Source organism: Notamacropus eugenii, chromosome 4 (assembly GCF_028372415.1).
Source record: "Notamacropus eugenii isolate mMacEug1 chromosome 4, mMacEug1.pri_v2, whole genome shotgun sequence".
NCBI classification, from domain to species: Eukaryota; Metazoa; Chordata; class Mammalia; order Diprotodontia; family Macropodidae; genus Notamacropus; species Notamacropus eugenii.
Window position 1 is genome coordinate 95,354,082 of NC_092875.1, and position 19,219 is coordinate 95,373,300.

Genomic DNA, 19,219 nt, shown 5'->3' on the forward strand with positions numbered 1-19,219 from the left:
TTAGTACTTAGAATTTGGAGGAAATTTTTTGTCAGGCCACATCTTAATCCATGTCATGGTCACTTCTTAATCCAGTAGATACTGGTATATGTTATGCCTCTCCTTGATTGTTAGTGCCATAACAGATTTTATAATCACTTATGAACTATAGTCTCATAAATAATATTATCTTTGGCAAGAATTGTATATCTTAAAATGACAGATATACATTGAGAATATTTTATATTGACATCACTGTTAATCCTTTAAGTGTGAATAATTGCACATATTTCTGAAATGGAAGTCTATATTATTAGCTAGACTACCAGACACAGTAATTTTTACATTTTGAGAATAGGGTAAAAAGGAAAGATATATAGAAAATTTAAAAAGAATGTTCCTAGTTTGAAATCATAGGTATAGGTTGTTTTTTCTTTTAGACTTCTACCCAAGTTCTGGCACAAGAATACTTATTTCATTTCCTGTCTCTTATTTTCACTTCTTGTTACCTCTTATTTGACACTATCCTTGGTAGTATCAGCATTTCTCACAGTGGCATAGGCATAAGTAAATGTTTGCACATGTGTCTTTCTCTTTGAGGAATTAATTTCTTTGAAAAGTTATATGACTTAAATTAGATTATGTTTTACATGAAGTAGGAGGATAGTTTACTATATAAAATAAATTACTGATGAATCCTTTTATAGGGAGGCCAAGAGTTTGATGCTTAGTTGGAAAACAGGAAAAAGTTGGTGTTATCACCTTTCTTGCCAAGGGAAGTTTTCTCCTATATGGAAGTGGCCAAAGTAGTGTTGGGACCTGAAAGGAATTGACATTTTCTTTAATCTGAGATCAAAGAATAGGATGGATTCAAGGAGAACCAGCTGAGACCAGAAAAAAAGTAGTTTAAAAGACAGCTATACTGCCTAAGGGATTTTTTGCAGGACAGTGAACCGAATAACATAAAACCTGAGATAGCCCTGGGGCTGGGATACAAATAGCTCATATATCCCCTACACCATGGATTTTAAAAAATCATAGCAGCTGTGGTTCAGTAGACAGCCAGAAGATGGAAGAAGCTGAGACCCAACCCAAGTTGAGTCACTAATCAATGTCAGCATACTAGAGCATGTAGTCGAGCAAACAATTATAAGATTGTGTAGGATGGAAAACTTTTTAAAGTTTCTACTTTTATTTCTCAGACAAATCTCCTCTCTATTCATAGTCATCAATCTAGTACAGGGTCTGAGTTCTTCTGACCTTGACAACTAAAATAGTTTTTAAAAAATCTTTTTATAGGAGCTGTTCCATATACACCACAGAGCACAAAAGAGTATTGTATCTTAATCTGTGAATCTCTATTTCACACTGCTCGCTTTAAAAACAGTATATGATAAACATTATTTTCAAACAATTTCAAAATTGCCCTTCTTGTCTATGATTTCTTTGATATTTCCTTCTGATCTCTTATGCATTTTACTTATTTTAAAATTGTAAAAACTTAGCAAGAGTCCATATTCCTTTTCTTGTTCTTTTTGTCGCTTCACTCCTTCATAGTGGTGGTGGCGGTGGGGGGGGGGGGGTGAAGGAAAAGGAAAAACAGAACTCTTGTATCATATGAATAGTCAAGGAAAACAAATTACTGCATTGACCACATCAAAACAATATATCTCATCCTGCATTCTTAGTGCATTACTTCTCTGTCAAAAGATAGGGAGCATGGTTGATCATTGAATTGATCAGTTTTCAAGTGCTTCACAGTTGTTAGTTTTTACAGTGTCATTGTTATTGTATAAATTATTCTCTTGGTTCTGCATCAGTTCACAAAGTCTTCCCAGGTTCCTCTGGAATTGTCACCTTCGTTGTTTCTTAGAGTGTGATAGCATTCCATTTCATGGGATCATTTGTTCATCCATTGAACAATGGATAGGGTTGCCTTAGTTTCCAGATCCTTCTTTTCATGTATTTTTTTTCTTTTAATCCTTTATGATCAAGATGTTGTTTTGCTCCTCACACTTTCATCCTCAGTATTATGTTCCCTCTTAACCTCCCCCACCTGTCTGTGTTTATTTCCCTGTTGAGTTTGTTGTATTTATACATCAGACTGTATGTGTGTGTGTTTTCAGACTTTGTTTCACATAAAAGTGACTTTCACCTGATCTATTCTACATGATTTATAGAATTTCCCCACTCCTTCCTTCATGTTTGTATACTTTTCTTACCACAATTATGAGACATAGCAAGTTTCCCCTTTCCCCTTCCCTCCTTTCTACATTATTGTGTTTCTTTTATTCTTCCTTCTCTTTCCTCTCTCAAAATCCTAAGAATAGAACCAACCTCTACTTTTTAAAAATTTTACTCCCTTGGTATCCTTTAATAAAATCAAGATTCTCAAAGACCATTTGTTTCTTCTCTCCCTATTAGAATGTTGGCTGTGTAATTACATAACTCAATTGCTCAAATAAATTTTCCTTTCTAAGTTTCTTTGGACTCTTGTTTTTGTGTTTCATAGTCCTTTCTCTGATATTTTCATCATAAATGCTAAACTAAAATAAAATAGATATTTAAAAATCCTCTGTTTTAATAGTGGATTTTTTACCCTGTAGGAATTTACACAGCTTTTAGGGAAAATTATTCTTGGTCATAAAACTGTATCTTTTTCCTTTCAGAATATTGTATTCAAAGATTTCTTCTCATTTTTAGTAGAAGGTTCCAGGTCTTGTGTGATCCTGACCATGGCTCTTTGATACTTGAATTTCTTCTTAATGAGTGTTTGTAGTATTTTTTTCTTTTGTTGTGGGAGCTTTGGGGTTTTGCTTGTTAGACTCCTAGGACTTTTCCTTTTTTGGAGTAATTTTCAGGGGGTGATTGGTGAATTTTTTTTCTTTGTTCTCTCATTTTAATACATTTGAACAGGTTTCATTTGTGATTTCTTGAAATGTATCTGAGAGAGAGAAACAAATGCGTGTGTGTGTGTGTGTGTATGTGTAAGTGTGTATAAGTGTAATCATGGTTCCTAGGAAGTCCAGTGATTTATCTGTCCTTTACCTTTTTTCCCGATCAGTTGTTTTTGACATCAGATATCTTAAATTATCCTCTGTTTTTGTCCTTTGATTTTGTTCTCATTTTTTCTGCTATGTGTCTGTCATGGATTTCTGTTTAGTCTATTCTGTTTTTTTCATTCAGCCCATTATTTAGGTTAGGTCAGCACTTTCTTACTATCTTCCTAATCATTCACTCTAAAGTACTTATTTCATTTAAAAAAAATATCCCTTTTTTTCCAGGTATTCATGTAGTACTTAGGAAAAATTCATTCCCCCTCCCTTGTATCTCTACTTGTAGTTACAGATTTACTTCCTCTCCTTCTTGGCTGTTTTGGGAGATGGTGGTAAGTGAGGATCTCTAGAACTACAATAAGTTTTTATAATGAATGGTCAGTGTCCTTGGTTTACTCATTTTTCCAGCTTTAGTTCCTGAAAAAGACCCTTGTGCCAGAGCCTCCCCCTTCACCCTACAGTACTTTGATTTGGATGTGGTGATCTTGCCCTGGGTCCTAGTGGTGACATCACCTCCTAGGGGAGTTAGACCCCTTGGACCTTTGAGATATTGAGTGGTAAGTTCAGGGTTCTCACTCTGATTACTCAGAATTTGAGTTCTAGAGACCTGTCATTCAGTCAATAAGCACTTAACGAGTACCTGTTATATACCTGACACTGTGCAAAGGTCTGGGGATACAAAGAAAGGCAAAAGACTGTCCCCGCCCTCAAGAGCATAGTCTAATGGGATTGACTTGACAGTTGATTGGATGTTGGTGGTGAGGGTAAAGGAAAATCAGGGATTGCTACAAGATTGTGAACTTGGATGATGTAAGATAGATAAAACACTGCACACGTGAGAGCTGCTCACTCAGGTTCACTCTTGATTTGGTCAGACAGGAAAGACAGTAAACAGGGGTTAATAATCCTACATTATTCTAGTCTAGTTCTCTCAGAAGAGGTTGCTGACAGTGAGAGCACAAACTCCTACAACATTTCCCAGTAACCCTTTTCACAGGGGCTGGTGAGAATGGGGGGGCACCTACTCCTACATTTCAATGGGGCCAATCGAGACAGGCTCAACTTGTGCTTCCCCTAAATCCCCAAGCCTCAGTGAGGGCCAGTTGAGGCAAACAGATTTCCCCCAAGCCTTGATGGGGGCTGATCAAGGCAAGCACAGCATTCCAGCTTGTGCATTCAACCCTAAGGGTTCCCCATTCACTGTCTAGTGACCACCTGTTTTATAGACCAATAGATAAAGAAAGCATATTGCTAGCAATAAATAGTCTCACAAGTTTACATCACCTCATCCCTGTATCTCACTGTGCAGCCATAGTGGATATTTGTTATTTACCATTATATAACTATGTGCAAGCATGGTGGAGACGTTTTGAACCATATCTGTGGGAACTCATATCTAGTACCTGAAAACTGTTGATTCTTATGGCTATGAATCCTGGGAAACTGAACTCTGAGAAATAATAACAAAAAATTCACTTTACACACACTAAAATTCACATTACATACAAGTGATCATAAAGGGATTTTGGCACTCTGATAGAAATAGGAAAGCTTGATAGAGGGATGGATTTTGGGGTGAGAGTTATGAGTCTGCTTTTGGACATGATAAATTGGAGATAACCCATAGCATCTTCAAGTGCAAGTGTCCATCCTTTGCTTTGCCTTTTACCGAGAATAATGTTCTTCATGATAGGAGCCCTTTGATTTGATGGCAAAAAGATCTTTTTTGTATTTCAGTGGTCCGTATATAATGAACTGGGACCAGAATTGAACAGAAGAGCAGGTTAGATTGCTTCAAGGAGTTTGTAGACTAAATGACTCCTGATTTATCCTTGAAGCTAATGTTCATCTTTTTTTAATACCAGTGTTCCAATGATACCAGCTGAAATTCATGGAACATTATATGATCCCTGAAGAACTCAAGTTGAGTATCACCTAAAGAAACATGGAGAAATACTGGGGTGGGCATGAACAGTCTTCCACACATTTCAGGGAAGGAATTACATAATTGCTATGCCAACCTTATTATCAGAGAATTATACACAATAGAAAAAGATTGACTGGTCACACATAAATATCATGGATAAACAATGATTGGATACTTCACATGCTCCATTGGTATCATGATGTCAAGAGAAATTAAGAAAAACCTCAGGCTTATTGGTTGGATTCCTTTTTGTGAATTTAGGGAGCATGTAACTGAGAGTCACACAAGACGGGCAGATAAGGGTGGGTTGCAACTTCATCTTTTTAGGAAATGCATTAATGAAATCTAAGATACATTGGAATATTTTAGCCATACGTGTACTAAAGAGATATTTCTGTTCATGCTGAATAGTTTACATCTTACATCATAAAATTGGTAAGTGATGTTTAATCTTAACATTTTTCTTTTTTTTTTTTTTGCAGAAGAAGTGTAAACTAAAAACTTACAATACCTTTATAATAATAGTGTGGCCACGGTCTTTGCTATTGAAATCCATAGAAAGCATTCAGAGAAAGTATGATAGGGAAGAATATTTTCTTTCTATAGTTTAGTGTTTTAATTCATCAGTTTGGAAGGAGCATATCATCTGATACAGCTGATTATATAAATGTGGAACTGAATTTTTCTATTAGTTAAATGAAAATTGTGCAAATGCTTCCTGATTTAATTCCTTTTATGAATTATTGTATATGCTTTAAAAATTCATTATTTTAGAATTTTCTTAACTGTCTACCTTTGTTTTCTTTATCCCTTTTCCCTCAAAATAAAATTTTCCATATAATTATCCTATGACTTGTTTCTTAACACAAATGGATTTTTAAAAAATTTTTATTGACCCCTGACACTGCTAGGTGCTAAGGACCTGAATTAGAGAGTGTGGCCATCTGAATAGTGAAGAAACCAATGTGAGAGGTGTAGTATGGAGGGGTAAATGAAATGATTTGGTAATTGATTAGATACGTGGAGTGAAGGAGGAGTCCAGTGTAATGCCTAGGTGTTGAACTTGAGTGACTGAAAGCATGCTATTTAAATAGGAAAGTTTTGGGGGGAGTGTTTAGGAGAGAAGGAAAATCATTTTAAATTTTGAAATGTTTAGTTTGAGATGCCTAAAGAACACACAATTTGTAACATCTAGTAGGCAGTTGGACTGTATCAGGGATTAGAGCTCAAGAAAGAGAAATATGGATTTGAGAATAATCTTCCTAGAGATGATTAATTTGATGTATGGGAACTACTGAAATCACCATGTGAGCGAGTGTATAGAGAAAATAGAAGATGGTCCAAAACAGAGCCTTGAGGTATGCCCACAGTTAGGAGATGTGATATGGAAAATGAACTATCTCAGGAGCCTGAGAAATATTCAGACAGATTAGACAAAAATCAAGAGAGAAGAGTGTCACAAAACTCAATTTAAAATATCCATAAAACACTTGTATGATGTGGATTAAGCTGTTGGAAATGAGCTTTAAAGAGAATTCAGGTTTGGAAATGCTATTTCTTGGTATGAGAGTCATGAAAATTGTCCTAGGCTTGCTTGACTGCCTCACTGATATCCTGTCTTCCCTAAAGATTTAAAAAATAAAATGGTTAACAAGGTGGGATATATGGCTCCTGTTTAATTGTTATTAGAAATTGTATTACCACAAAGGAGGCAATCCTGTCTTCTTGGGGTAGATATTGGAATCATTAACCCATAGATCCTTAGTGTTCCTAGGAAAAAAGAATCCCTGTGTCTTCTTACTCTCTTCATTTAAAATTAGTTTCTGTATTCTTTTGGCCCTTACCTCATTTACATATTTTAACAAATACTAATTAAAAGCTGTTGAATTTCTGGTTGCCTACTGAACTTTAAGTGAAGTCTTTCATTATAAGGCTTTGTTAAAATATACACTGATATAAGGCTTTCAAGCCTTCATTTTTATGCAGGTGGGAATAAGCTATCATCTATGCTTCTCTGAATTTGAATGGGTTATTTTGGGCTGTGCTTTATAAAAATTTTGATAAACAGGTGTGGATAATAATGAGCTATATTGTAGTTTGTAAGATGTTCTCTACAGCTGAAGGCTTTTAAATTGATTACCACCTGCTGTCCCTGGAAATGGTTAGATTGTACCCCACAAATTACATGTTTCGTCATTATGACACGATAGAAGTATTGGTTTTTGTTTTTGTGCTTGGAATGTGGTAGATAAAATTGTTGACTTTCCTTGGCAGCTTTATTTTCTTGTAAACGTTTATTTGGACTTTCATGCATATGTGTGTAAATATATATTTATGTTTTATGTTGCGATTACTCTAATAGTGTATTTTTGACACTAGATTTTATTTTTAGAGCCTTATTGTCATGATTTCATCTATTATTTAAATGCTACTTTTAAATCTGACTAACATCTTTAGATTTTTCTGATTATAGATTTGAACGACCAGGCCCTGAAAAATACGATAACCAGTTTATTATTTTTTGCATGTATTATAGTTACCGTGAGCCTCAGATCTACAATTGCCACAATCAAACCCATCACTCAAGTCCATGTACATATGGCATATAATGGAAAAGAATATTCCTCTGTGTATCTGAACTTCCCAGTATAGCCAGTTATTGCTACCCTTGAGTTCTACCTTGATACCTATTGTGCTGTGAAATCTGGAGTTCTAATGTCTGCTCCGGCAGTAAATAATCTTTGTTCCTGTCCAAAGTGAAAAGACTTTGAATATAGGCACAGTTATATACTCTTTGTTATCCAAGGTTTAGAACACTAATTTCAGAGATATTCATCACAAAAGATGACGTTTTTCAGCTATAACACATCATCATCTCCTAAGGTTTAGAAGAGTTACTATCTTTGTCAGGATAGAGTACACAAATGAATGGAGTAATGTTATCTAGATTTAAGTACTGATATTCTTTGTTGGGATCAGGTTATCTTAATGAGCAAATAATAATAAATAGACTTGAAGTCTTTGTGAAAACTCATTTAATATAAATGCTCGGTGCTATACACAGAATTACAGAAGCTCAGAGTTGAAAGGACTCTCACAGCTAATCTAATTCAGCCTCTGCCTAAACAAGCACAACAGGTGGTCATCCATGACCTAAGTAAATCTAGTGAAGAGGAAACTCCCAAAGTCGTCTGTTTTATTTGTGTACAGTTCTGTTCATAGACTAAATCTCTTTCTCTTAAACTTCTACTTATTGCTCATAGTTTTGCTCTCTATGGCCAATTAGAAGAGACATAATCCTTCTTTGTGATCAACCCCAAACCCTTCTCTCCAATTACAGCATCTCCATTCCCTCCAACTGATCCACATTTGGCATGATCTAGAGGCCTTTAATTACCTTACTTGCTGTGTCCTTTATTTCCTCCTTTTTGACAGTGTCCTCTCTAGAATGGGCTACCCAGCAATGAGCATGGTACTCATGCTTGTTCTTATCAGGAGGAGTAGTATTACAGTGAGACTATCTTTTCCTTAGACTTAGACATTACATAACTTGTCGCAGCTTTAGTTTGCTTTTGGTTGTTACGTGGTATCTTATAAAAGAGCTGATCTGAATCAGGAATACCTTGGGTTCAAATTCTACCTTATCACAGTGGTTTTGTAAACTCTGAGCAATTCATTTAATTTGTTGCTGCCTTAAATAACCCAGGAGTACCTCATATCACTGAAATCGCATAGTCCAGTCTCTATCCCTATCCCCATCACAGTGGATTTTAGGCTTATTAAAATGCCCAGATAATTCTTATATGGACTTTTTTCCACCCTTAACTTCTCCATCTTGTTTTTTGTGAAGTTGATCATTTAAACTCAAGTGTAAGACTCTACTTTTGTCCCTGCAAATGCCATTTTGTTTCTGTCTAGTGTTCTGTCTTGTCAAGATCTTTTTGGCCTCAGACTCTGAAAGCCTGTGTTTTGGCTGTCTCATCATTATGTCACTACCTGTTAATTAGATAAATATGCTATATTTTTAAATAATCATTGATAAAAATATTGAACAGAATGTGGCCATATTCCTAGGGCACTACCTTTTGGAGCTTTTCCAGTTTGACGCTGAACCATTTTTGACTGTTCTTTGAATACAGTCATTCTACATCATTCCATATTTTCTCCAAGACTGACATGAGAAGCTTAGTTCAGTGTTTTTAAAGTTCCCTAACATACCAATGCAGTGACCTTATTCAAAAGAAAATAGAGTGTAGCATGGCTTATTATTTTTCAATTACATGCAAAAAAAATTTTAACACTCATTTTTAAAAATTTTGAGTTCCCAATTTTTTCCCTCCCTTCTTCTCTTCCCTGCCGTTGAGAAGGTAAGCAATATGATATTGATTATGCATGTGAAGTCATGCAAAACATATTCCCACGTTAGCCATGTTGCAAAAGAAAACATACATATCCTAAACAGAAAGAAAGTAAAAAAGTATCCTTCAGTTTACAATCAGAGTTCATTAGATTTCTCTGTCTGAAGGTGGATAGCATTTTTCATCATGGATCCTTTGGAGTTAGACGTGACTTTATGAAATATACTGGCTCTTTGTGCTCATGACTCTTTTTTGTAGTTGAGGCAGTGTGGTCTAATGGATGAAGTTCCACACATGGAGTCAGTAATACTTGTGTTTAAGTCCATCTCCCACTATTTACTATCTTATTGGCCCTGAGAAAGTCACCTACTCTGTCTCAACTTTTTTCTCCATCTATATATCTATGTCTATATGGATAACAAAAGCACAACATGTGTTTTATTATGGGCATAATATCAGATGACATAATGCCTTTAATATGTTTGGCAAACCTTAAAACCTGACAAACCTTAAAGTAATACTTTAGAGATAGTAGAAGTAGTAGTCATCATATTATATGGTCATATTTAGTAGCTAACTTATTTGATTCATGTAAAGGGCAGAAGTATACTTTCTTGTGTAATGAAAATTTTGGACTCTTTTGAAAATAAGTCAGTAAGCATTTATTAAAAGCCTACTATGAAAGAAAGGCAAAAAAGATAGTCACTGCTCTCAAGGTGTGTGTGTGTGTGTGTGTGTGTGTGTGTGTGTGTGTGTGTGTGTGTGTGTGTGTGTGTGTGTGTGTGTGTGTGTGTGTGTATGCATATATGGATGTATGTGTGTGTCTGTTGTATGATAAATTGGAGGTAATTAACACAGGGGCTGACATGAACATTAAGGGGGATCAGGAAAGATAGGATTTTCATTGGGACTTGAAGGAAACCAGATGTTGATGCTTGTCAAGGAAAGAATTCTAGACATTGGGGGTATCTGTGAAAATGCATAGAGCAAGGAGATATGGAGTGTCTTGTGTAGGGAACAAGTAAGGAAGCTAGTGTCACTGGATTTCAGAGTAGGTAGAGGATGGTCAGGGTGGCAGATGGGGAAGGAGGGATGAGGTGGAGGATGTGTATGGGATGGTCGGGGAGGACTAGCACCTCTGGTGTCAGGGCTTGTCAGGAACTTTTCAGAGCAGCTTATCCACCTTTGGTGTCCAGTTGACTCACCCAATTCACACCTCTGGCTCCAAGAAGCTGATCAGTGTGCATTAACCACACTCTGGTAAGACCATCTTTGCAGACAGACTAAACCAGGTTGAGGATAACTGATGGGCCTCAAACCTATTGGTGAACTATGGGGATGTCCACTCCAAGAACCATGAAATGGGCAGATGAGAACAATCAATTCCAATAGCCACGAAGGAAGCTGAAGCAGGCACTGTGGAGCACTTAGAGCTTGGTCAGACATTGAAGTCATCCACTGCTATATGAGCCATTGCCAGTCATCTTGACTTTTGTCTTGTCACTGAATTTCTATGATCCTGGAAGAGAGAGTGGCAAATTTGTACAATTCTTCCTCACTTAAATCCAATTCACAAGTAAGTCAAGACACCCCATGGTGTCATTTGGTCCTCCTCAAAAATGAAGGATGAACAGCAGGTAGGGGGTGGGTATAAGGTGTAAGAAGACTAGAAAGGTAGGAAGGAGCTCGATTATAAAGGGCTTTAACAGCCAGAGAGAGGATTGTAAATTTGATTTTGGAGGTGATAGGGAACAACTCAGGTCTGTTGATTGGGGGGAATGAGTAATGTGGTCAGATCTGTGCTTAAAAAAGATCAATCCAGCAATTTGAGTGGATGATATACTGGAGTGGGAAATAGAAGAATATATGTTAATTTATTCAATTTTTCGGAGCCCTAATTTCTTCTTGACAAATAGGGATGATATCATTCAGCAAATGGTAAGTCTTCTTTGTTGTCATCCATTTCCAGGTGTCCTAAAGGCTTTTGGTGATATGTTACCATAGCTCAGAGAGAGATGAGGGCTAGATTTATAAAACTGGTCATCATCTGCTTGGAGATGATAACTGATTCCAAGGGAATTAATGGAATTATCAAGCTAATGATATTGTAGAGTATGATAGTCTAAGGAGAGAACTTTAAAGGGATCACCACAGTTCATGGGTATGACATGGATGAAGGCTCAGTAAAAGAGACTAATAAGAAATTGCTGAACAGATAGTAGGAATACCAGGGGAGAGTGGAGCACTAAAAAATAGGAAGGAAGGAACATCCTGGAGGAGAAAGTGATCAACAGTTTTAAATGCTACAAGGATGATGAGGATTGAGGAAAGGCCTTTAGAACTGGCAATTATGGTGTCATTCATACATCTTTGGAAAGATCAGTTGCAGTTGAATAAGATTGGAAGCCAGAGTACAGAGGTTTGGAAGAGAAGAGAGTGGAGGAAGCAGAGGCACTTAGTGTCTAAATTTCTTTCTTAAGAAGTTTATCCATGAAGGGAAAGAATGATAAAGGAACATAGCTATCAAGGATGATCATATCAATCAAAATCCTTTTTAAGGTTGAGGGTTACACTGGTATGTTTATCTGGGAAGGAGCCAGTAGATGGGAAATACTGAAGAGAAACTATGGGAATGGGAATGGGGAAAATCTGCTGGGGAAGCCTAAAGAGAACAGGATGAAGGGCGCATGGAGAGGAGTTGGCTTTTGTAAGGAAGAAGAACCCATTTCTTCATGTGAGACTATAATGAAGGAAAGGATAGTATGGGGAAAGCATCTGAGTTATGTGAGATGAGGAGAAGGGGAGAATGGGTTAGCTTTGAGAGTGAAGGCTTCAGCTAAGAGAGTGCAAGAGAATCAGCTTCTCTGGGAAGCATGAGGAAAGAAGAAAAGGTTTATAATAGCTGTTAAACGAAACGTGGGATAGCAGACCCCTCATGAGGGAGTAAAAAATATTTGCCTTGCTAGAGTAGGGTCCATTTGAGATTATATAACAAATTTTTAGTGGGTCCAATCATAGCACCAAATAGGAGCAAAGAAGACAGGTGGAAGTAATTCCTTTTTGGCTTTGGGCGAGGTTGTGATTGGGCCTAGTCAAAAACATACATGGGGATATGAACAGCAAATAGGCTAGTTTGGATGCAACTTAGAGTACATAAAGAATAATATTCCCATAAGCCTGAAACGTAGAGTGAATCAAGATCATAAAGGGATCTGGACTGATACTATTCTCTTCCTACCTCTCACCTTTCTTTTATTTTTAGATGTCCTGTTTATTTTGAATAGATTATATCCAAAGCCATATTTTAGTCAGGGGTTCCATCCTACTAATTCTCTTAGAGATGCTTATGAAGTCCATTTCCCCCGCTCACTCCACCTTTTCATGAGGATCTACAGCTTACTTTGTTTTTGTCTGTACTTTGTATAATTGTGTATACACATTTGTTGCCATGGATTTTAGTTTCTGACTTCTTTCTTCCATTTTTCTGGGTAAACCTATTATTACCAATCTTCTTCCTGAAATATGATTACTCTTTAAGGTATCTAATCTTGGAGTTAATGTGGGAGGTTTTCTTTTACCCTTCCCATATCACTTTGAATCTAAAGTATTTTTGATTGAATATATATGATATTAGGGAAATTAGTGTTAGCACCCATATTAGGATATGCCACCCATGGCCAAGAGCCAGTCATTCCTTTATTTAAGCTCTTATCCAGAAATTTATATATGTATTGCATATGAGTTTCATTTAAATGATTGAATTTAATCATTACACTGTAGAATTTATGTATTCTTTTATTTCCCCTTTCTGCAGAATATGACAGATACCTAGCATCTAGCAAAACCATGGCAGCTGCTTACCTTGACCCAAACTTGAATCATGCCCCAAGTTCAAGTACAAAGTCACACCTCAGTACTGGGATGGAGCGTTCTCCTGGGGCAATGGAGCGAGTATTAAAAGTCTTTCATTATTTTGAAAATAGTAGTGAGCCAACCACATGGGCCAGTATTATCAGGCATGGAGATGCCACTGATGTCAGGGTAAGTAAAATTTTCCATCAGATAAATTGAATGTAATGCCAAAAACAAAACAAAACAAAATAATTTTAATTTGAAGTGACAAGCACTGCAAACAAATAAAATTCTATGCAACACATAGTGTGAATCATGTAGGCAGAGATTTAATGTATAGCATTTTAAAAATGTAAATAGTATTTTATTTTAATTAAATGTAAATATAGTTTTTAACATTCATTTTTTATAAGATTTTGAGTTCCACATTTTTCTTCTTCCCCTCCTTCCCACGATGACAAGCAATCCAATATAGGTTATACATGTGCAATCATGTTAAACATATTTTCACATTGTGTTTATCCTTCGTTGCCGAAGAACACCATGCCATCAGAGAAATGACATGACTTGCACTTGACTTTGTTTTGAGTGAGGGAGGGCTGTGCAGGTCACCAGCCTCACTTCTCCTCCAGAGCCATCTGAATCCAGTGACCAGATATTCATCAGGATGACTGGAGATGACCCAGGATGCACTGGGAAACCTTAATTTCGCATTAGTCATGTTATAAAAGAAGAAACAGAAAAAAAGGGAAAAAAAATACAGAAAAAAGAAACAACAAAGAAAGTGAAAATAGCCTGCTTCCATCTGCATTCAGACTCCGTAGTTCTTCCTCTGAATGTGGATAGCATTTTCCATCCTGAGTCTTTGGGAGTTGCTTAGATCGTTGTATTGCTGCTAAGTCTATCATAGTTGGTCATCTCACAATGTTGCTGTGACTGTGTACAACCTTCTCCTCATTCTGCTCATTTCACTCAGCATCAGTTCATGTAAATCTTTCCAGGTTTTTCTGAAATCTTCCTGCTCATCATTTCTTAAACCATAGTAGTAATCCATTGCATTCATATATTACGACTTGTTCAGCCCTTCCCCAATTGATGGGTATTCCCTCAATTTCCGGTTCTTTGCCACCACAGAAAGAGCTGCTATAAATATTTTTGTACCTGTGAGTTCTTTTTCCTTTTTGATGATCTTTTTGGGATATAGACCTGGTAGTGGTATTGCTGAATCAAAGGGTATGCACAGTTTTATAGCTCCAGAATGGTTGAATCAGTTCACTACTCCATCAACAACAGTCCATTATAATGTGTCCCAATTTTCCCACATCTTCTACAACATTTATAATTTTCCTTTTCTGTCATGTTAGCCAATCTGATAGGTGAGGTGGTACCTCAGAATTGTTTTAATTTGTGTTTCTCTAATCAGTAATGATTTAGAGCATTTTTTCATGATTATAGCTTTTTTCTTCTTCTGAAAAATTGCCTGTTCATATCCTTTGACCATTTATCTATTGACTTGTATTATAAATTTGATTCAGTTCTCTGTATGTTTGAGAAATGAGGCCTTTATCAGAAACACTTGCTGTAAAAATTGTTTCCCAGCTTTCTATCATTTTTAAAAGAAAAATAAAATACATTAATTTGTTTATTACCCAGCAAAGTTATTGATACACTTTTCCTCTTTTATTGTATAAAAGAGAAGGGGATAGGGAGTAACCATATCATTGCAGTGATGTAGAGAACTTACACATGAGGAAATTCCCTCTTCCAATTAAAATTGGCACTTACTCTGCTACTTTGTAGGTCATAGCTTTTGTGTTATGAGATAATCATTAATTTGATCATATTTTTCAAAGCTAGTATTTTTGTGTGGAGCACTTTTTTGCTGTCTAGAAAAAAAATACTTAAATTTTATCAGCACTGCTGTAAAACAGTAAGCTTAGTGATCTTTATAGTTTCAACAAAGGTTTTAATGTTATAAATTATGAAAATTATAGGATGGTATAAATATAATGGAAACAAAGTCTTACCAGTTTAATAAACGTTTACCATAAAGAAGGTATTAATAAATTGATATTTATATTATAATGTTTATTTTCAGTAGTATTTTTACCCAACTTGTAGGGAAAGCAATTCATTTTACAATTCTATGATCATGATTTTCATGTGATATGAATGTAGAATTGTAGTAGAAAATATATCAAATGAAATATCTTATAGACATCTCAACATGTCTAAAACTAAACTGATTGCCTTTCTCCCCCAGTCCCTCCCCTCCTCTTTACTAATCTTTTACTATTGAGGCTATTGATACCTAGCAGTCACCAGGCTTACAATTTATGTATCATCCCTGAATCTTCACCCTCATATCCAGTCAGTTGTCAGTTCCTACTATTTTTGCCTTTGCAACATTTCTTGTATTTACCCCACTTCTTTCCTCTGAAACTGTAACCACTCTGGTTCAGGCCTTCATCACTTCATACCTGGAGTATTGCAATAGTTTGCTGGTTGATCTTCCTGCCTCAAGTCACTCTCCACTCTAGGTCAGCGTCCACTGAGTTGTCAAAGTGACTTTCCTAAAACAAAGGTCTGACCATGTCAGTAGACTCCAGTGGCTTCCTATTACCTCTAGTATCAAATGTAAAAATCCTCTTTTTGGCTTTTAAAGCCCGCATAACCTGACCTCTTCCTACCTTTCCAGTCTTCTTTGTATCTTAGTCTCCACCAAATACTCTGTAATCTTGTGACACTGATCTCCTGACTGTTCCTCACACAAGACTTTCCATCTCCAGACTCGGCATTTCATGACTCAGCATTCCCTATTCCTGGAATACTCTCCCTCTTCGTCTCTGTCTCCTAGCTTTAAGTCCCAGCCAAAATCCCATCTTCTGTGGTGAATCATTTCCTCTGTTGATTATCCCGTTTGTCTTGTATTTCACTTGTTTTTATAGAGTTGTTTGCTTGTTGTCTCCCCGATTAGACTATGAGCACCTTGAGGACAGGGACTATCTTTTGCCTTTCTTTGTATCCTCACTGCTTAACACAGTGCCTGTATGTAGTAGACACTTAATAAAAATGGTTGATTTACTGACTGCTATAGGCCTTCTTTAATATTAAATATTTAGCTCCTCCTTTCTGAAACTCTAGCTCATTAATTCTGTATTTATATAAAAAAGAAAAAACAAACAAGTGTTGCATGAAATCTAAAAACCAGCATTATTGGGCATACACATTTGCATTTAACTTAAAAGAGAGGAAAAATTTTTACTGGTTTTTTTTGGGGGGCGGGGAATGTCAAACAAAACAAATTAAATCATTTTGCTTTTTGATTGTCTCTGTTAACAAATGGATATCTCAATAAACATGGAAAAAAATCTTGGCAGTCTCTCACTACAAAGTGAATAGAATGACTGCTGAAAATAAAAGATGATTGAGATTTTTTTTGGAAAGGAAACTATACCAAAGCCCCAGATGAAACATTGCTCTCAGATCTACATTGAATGATAATTATAGCTGTAGAAGTGGGGGGAAATCTCTGCTTATAGGTGATGTTTATTCATCTGAGAAGGGAAGGGGGATTACGTGCCAGGTGTCATGATGTGGTATTTAAAACGGTTCTAGAGACATGGTTTCTGGATAACTTAATCATTTTATTAATGAGGCCAGAATGTTTATTAATGAAAAGATGGTCATTTGGCCATCTCTAAGAGACCAAAGATGTCTCATGTTGGTTGGGCTCACAGTTTGTATACTCTTTGAAGAGTAAGTGTTCCTGAAGGGTGGCAGTCAACTTTGACTGGTTAACACTTATGACAAAAATGAATATTACAGTGTAGGTCTTGGGATATGTGACTTGGAACACCCAAATCTTGGTCAAAGAGATTTATCAATTTCATATCACCTGTCTGACAAAATGGAGGATCCACATTTTTCCAGACCTGTCTGAGCAAACACAGTGAGGAGGAATGCACCCATTAGCCCAAACTTAGAATTTCTTTTACTGTCTTTGATTAGATTTCAGCCATCTTGGTTGGCTGTGTCTTTTAGAAAGATTTCCCATTCTAATTGATTTCTGGATGAGGAAGTAGAAAAGGGGAAACACCTTTGTTGTAACACAGTAATTAGTTTTTAAATATCAAAGAGAAATAATCATTTCTCACAGTGTTAAACATTTTTTAAAACAAATTTTAGCTTGTTTCACCCTCACTATATAACCTTGTGAGTTAGATGCTGCTATTTTATAGCTGAGGAAACTGAAGCAGACAGAGGTCAAGTGACTTGTCCAAGGTCACACAGCTAGTAAGTGTCTGAGCCTGGATTTGAACTCATGTAGTTCCTTATCTTCCTGATTCCTAACGCAGTGCTCTTTCCACTGCATCACCAGCTGCCACTGTGTGCCGTATGGCACTTTCAAAGTAGAAAGTGTAACCCTTGTACCACTGAAAATGTAAAACCTCAATGAAAGATTCACTATGCAGAATTTATAGAAGGATATGAATAAGAATTAAGTCTTAAGAGGTATTGTGATCTTCATTTACCAAAGGCTGTGTTCCTGTTGATGAGACCACAGATACATCCAAATAATAAAGCTGAGTTTTGAAGAAGTGCAGCACAGCCCACATAGCCCTCACTATCCCAGTCTATCTGGTTTTTCAGTTAACAGTGCATTGGAATGAGCAGATGCCCCTCAAAGTCCACCTGATCACTTTGTACAGAGTTTAGATTCTTCATGATTTGACCTCAATTTGTTCTTTTGGTAGTATTTGGTGCCGTGGAAATAGGATTGGATTTTCCTTTAGAAAACTTGGACATGAATTCAAGGTCTGCTCCTTGTGTAATTATTGTCAAATCATTTGACTTCTTTCAGCTTTTTTTTCTTCAGCTGTCAAATGTGGGGGTTGGAGAGTATGTTTCTAAATGCCTTTGAAGTATGAAGTCTGATCTTCTGTTCAATATGAACCTTGTGAGGTACATAGTGAATTCTTATTCTTGTTTTCCAGGCAAGGAGACTGGGGCCTAGAATTAAAGAGATTTGCCAAAGGTAGCGTAGTACTTGTCATAGTTGTGACTGGAAGCCTAGTCTTTGGACTCCAGTTCCTTCCTGTGTTATTTCTTCTGTACCCAGTGTATGCTGTGGGGACTTCTTGTACCGATCTGAGAAAGAGATTTACTACTGAGGGATATGGATTTGATATCAGAAACTAACATGGCTAATCAAAGCATTTGATTAGCTTCTTAAATGGGTTATCTTGAGATGTGATGAATGGCCTGCCAAGTGTCATCACAATTTATTTATTCTTTTTACTTTCTTCTGTTACATATGTGAATGAATAATGCTTTCTAGAGGAAACCTAGAATGTGTACCTAATCCTGAAGAAGAAACTTAGAAACTTAGGTTGTTTTCCTCTATTTTTCAATTTAAAGACTATCATTTTTGGTATAAAAATTGGTATGGAAGCAGTGAACAGTTGATGGTATGTATGATTTCTAAAGATTCCCATTTTATCCTCATTTTATATTTCTCTTGAAAACTTATACCCAGTTGATTTTTTCTAGCATTGAACTTGACTCATTTTTTGATAGAATTTATCTTGTATTTGTAGATTCTTTTTATTAGGGTAAAGAAAGTATCATTTGGTAGGTCTTGTAGGAGAGAGGTGTTGCAAACAATGTCTGGGTGGAATTCTCCCATTTTCTAATAGAATATTTGAATATTATAAGCACCATAGCAATGGAGTATGCGTGTTAGGCATCGATAATAATACAAATTCATAATTTTACCCATCTAATACAACATTTCCAACTGGATTTTGTAGTTGTCAGATCACTTTTGGAAATGCTATGTTGAGTCCTGCAATGCAATGTGTAGAATGCTGGACTTGTAGTCAAGAAGGCCTGTATGGCCTTAGGCAAGTCACTTCACATTCCTCAGCCTCAGTTTCCTCATTGGAAATAGTAATAGCAGCTACCTCCCAGGGTTGTTGTGAGGATTCTGTGAGATTACGTTTGTAAAGTGTTTGGCAAATAATAAGGTGCTATATAAATATTAT

General features: G+C 36.3%; 1 protein-coding gene across 18 annotated transcripts in view; it reads left to right on the forward strand.

Moving 5' to 3' along the window:
• Positions 1-19,219, forward strand: part of PTK2 (protein tyrosine kinase 2) — a 418,748-nt gene that overhangs the window by 128,456 nt on the left and 271,073 nt on the right. For 17 of the 18 annotated variants that reach the window (XM_072602962.1, XM_072602979.1, XM_072602958.1 and 14 more), the window contains one exon: positions 13,135-13,361. The exons of the other annotated variant lie outside the window; for it this stretch is intronic. In XM_072602962.1, coding sequence (XP_072459063.1) covers positions 13,135-13,361 — 227 coding nt within the window. The remainder of the gene's footprint in view (positions 1-13,134; positions 13,362-19,219) is intronic. 18 annotated transcript variants of the gene reach the window in all.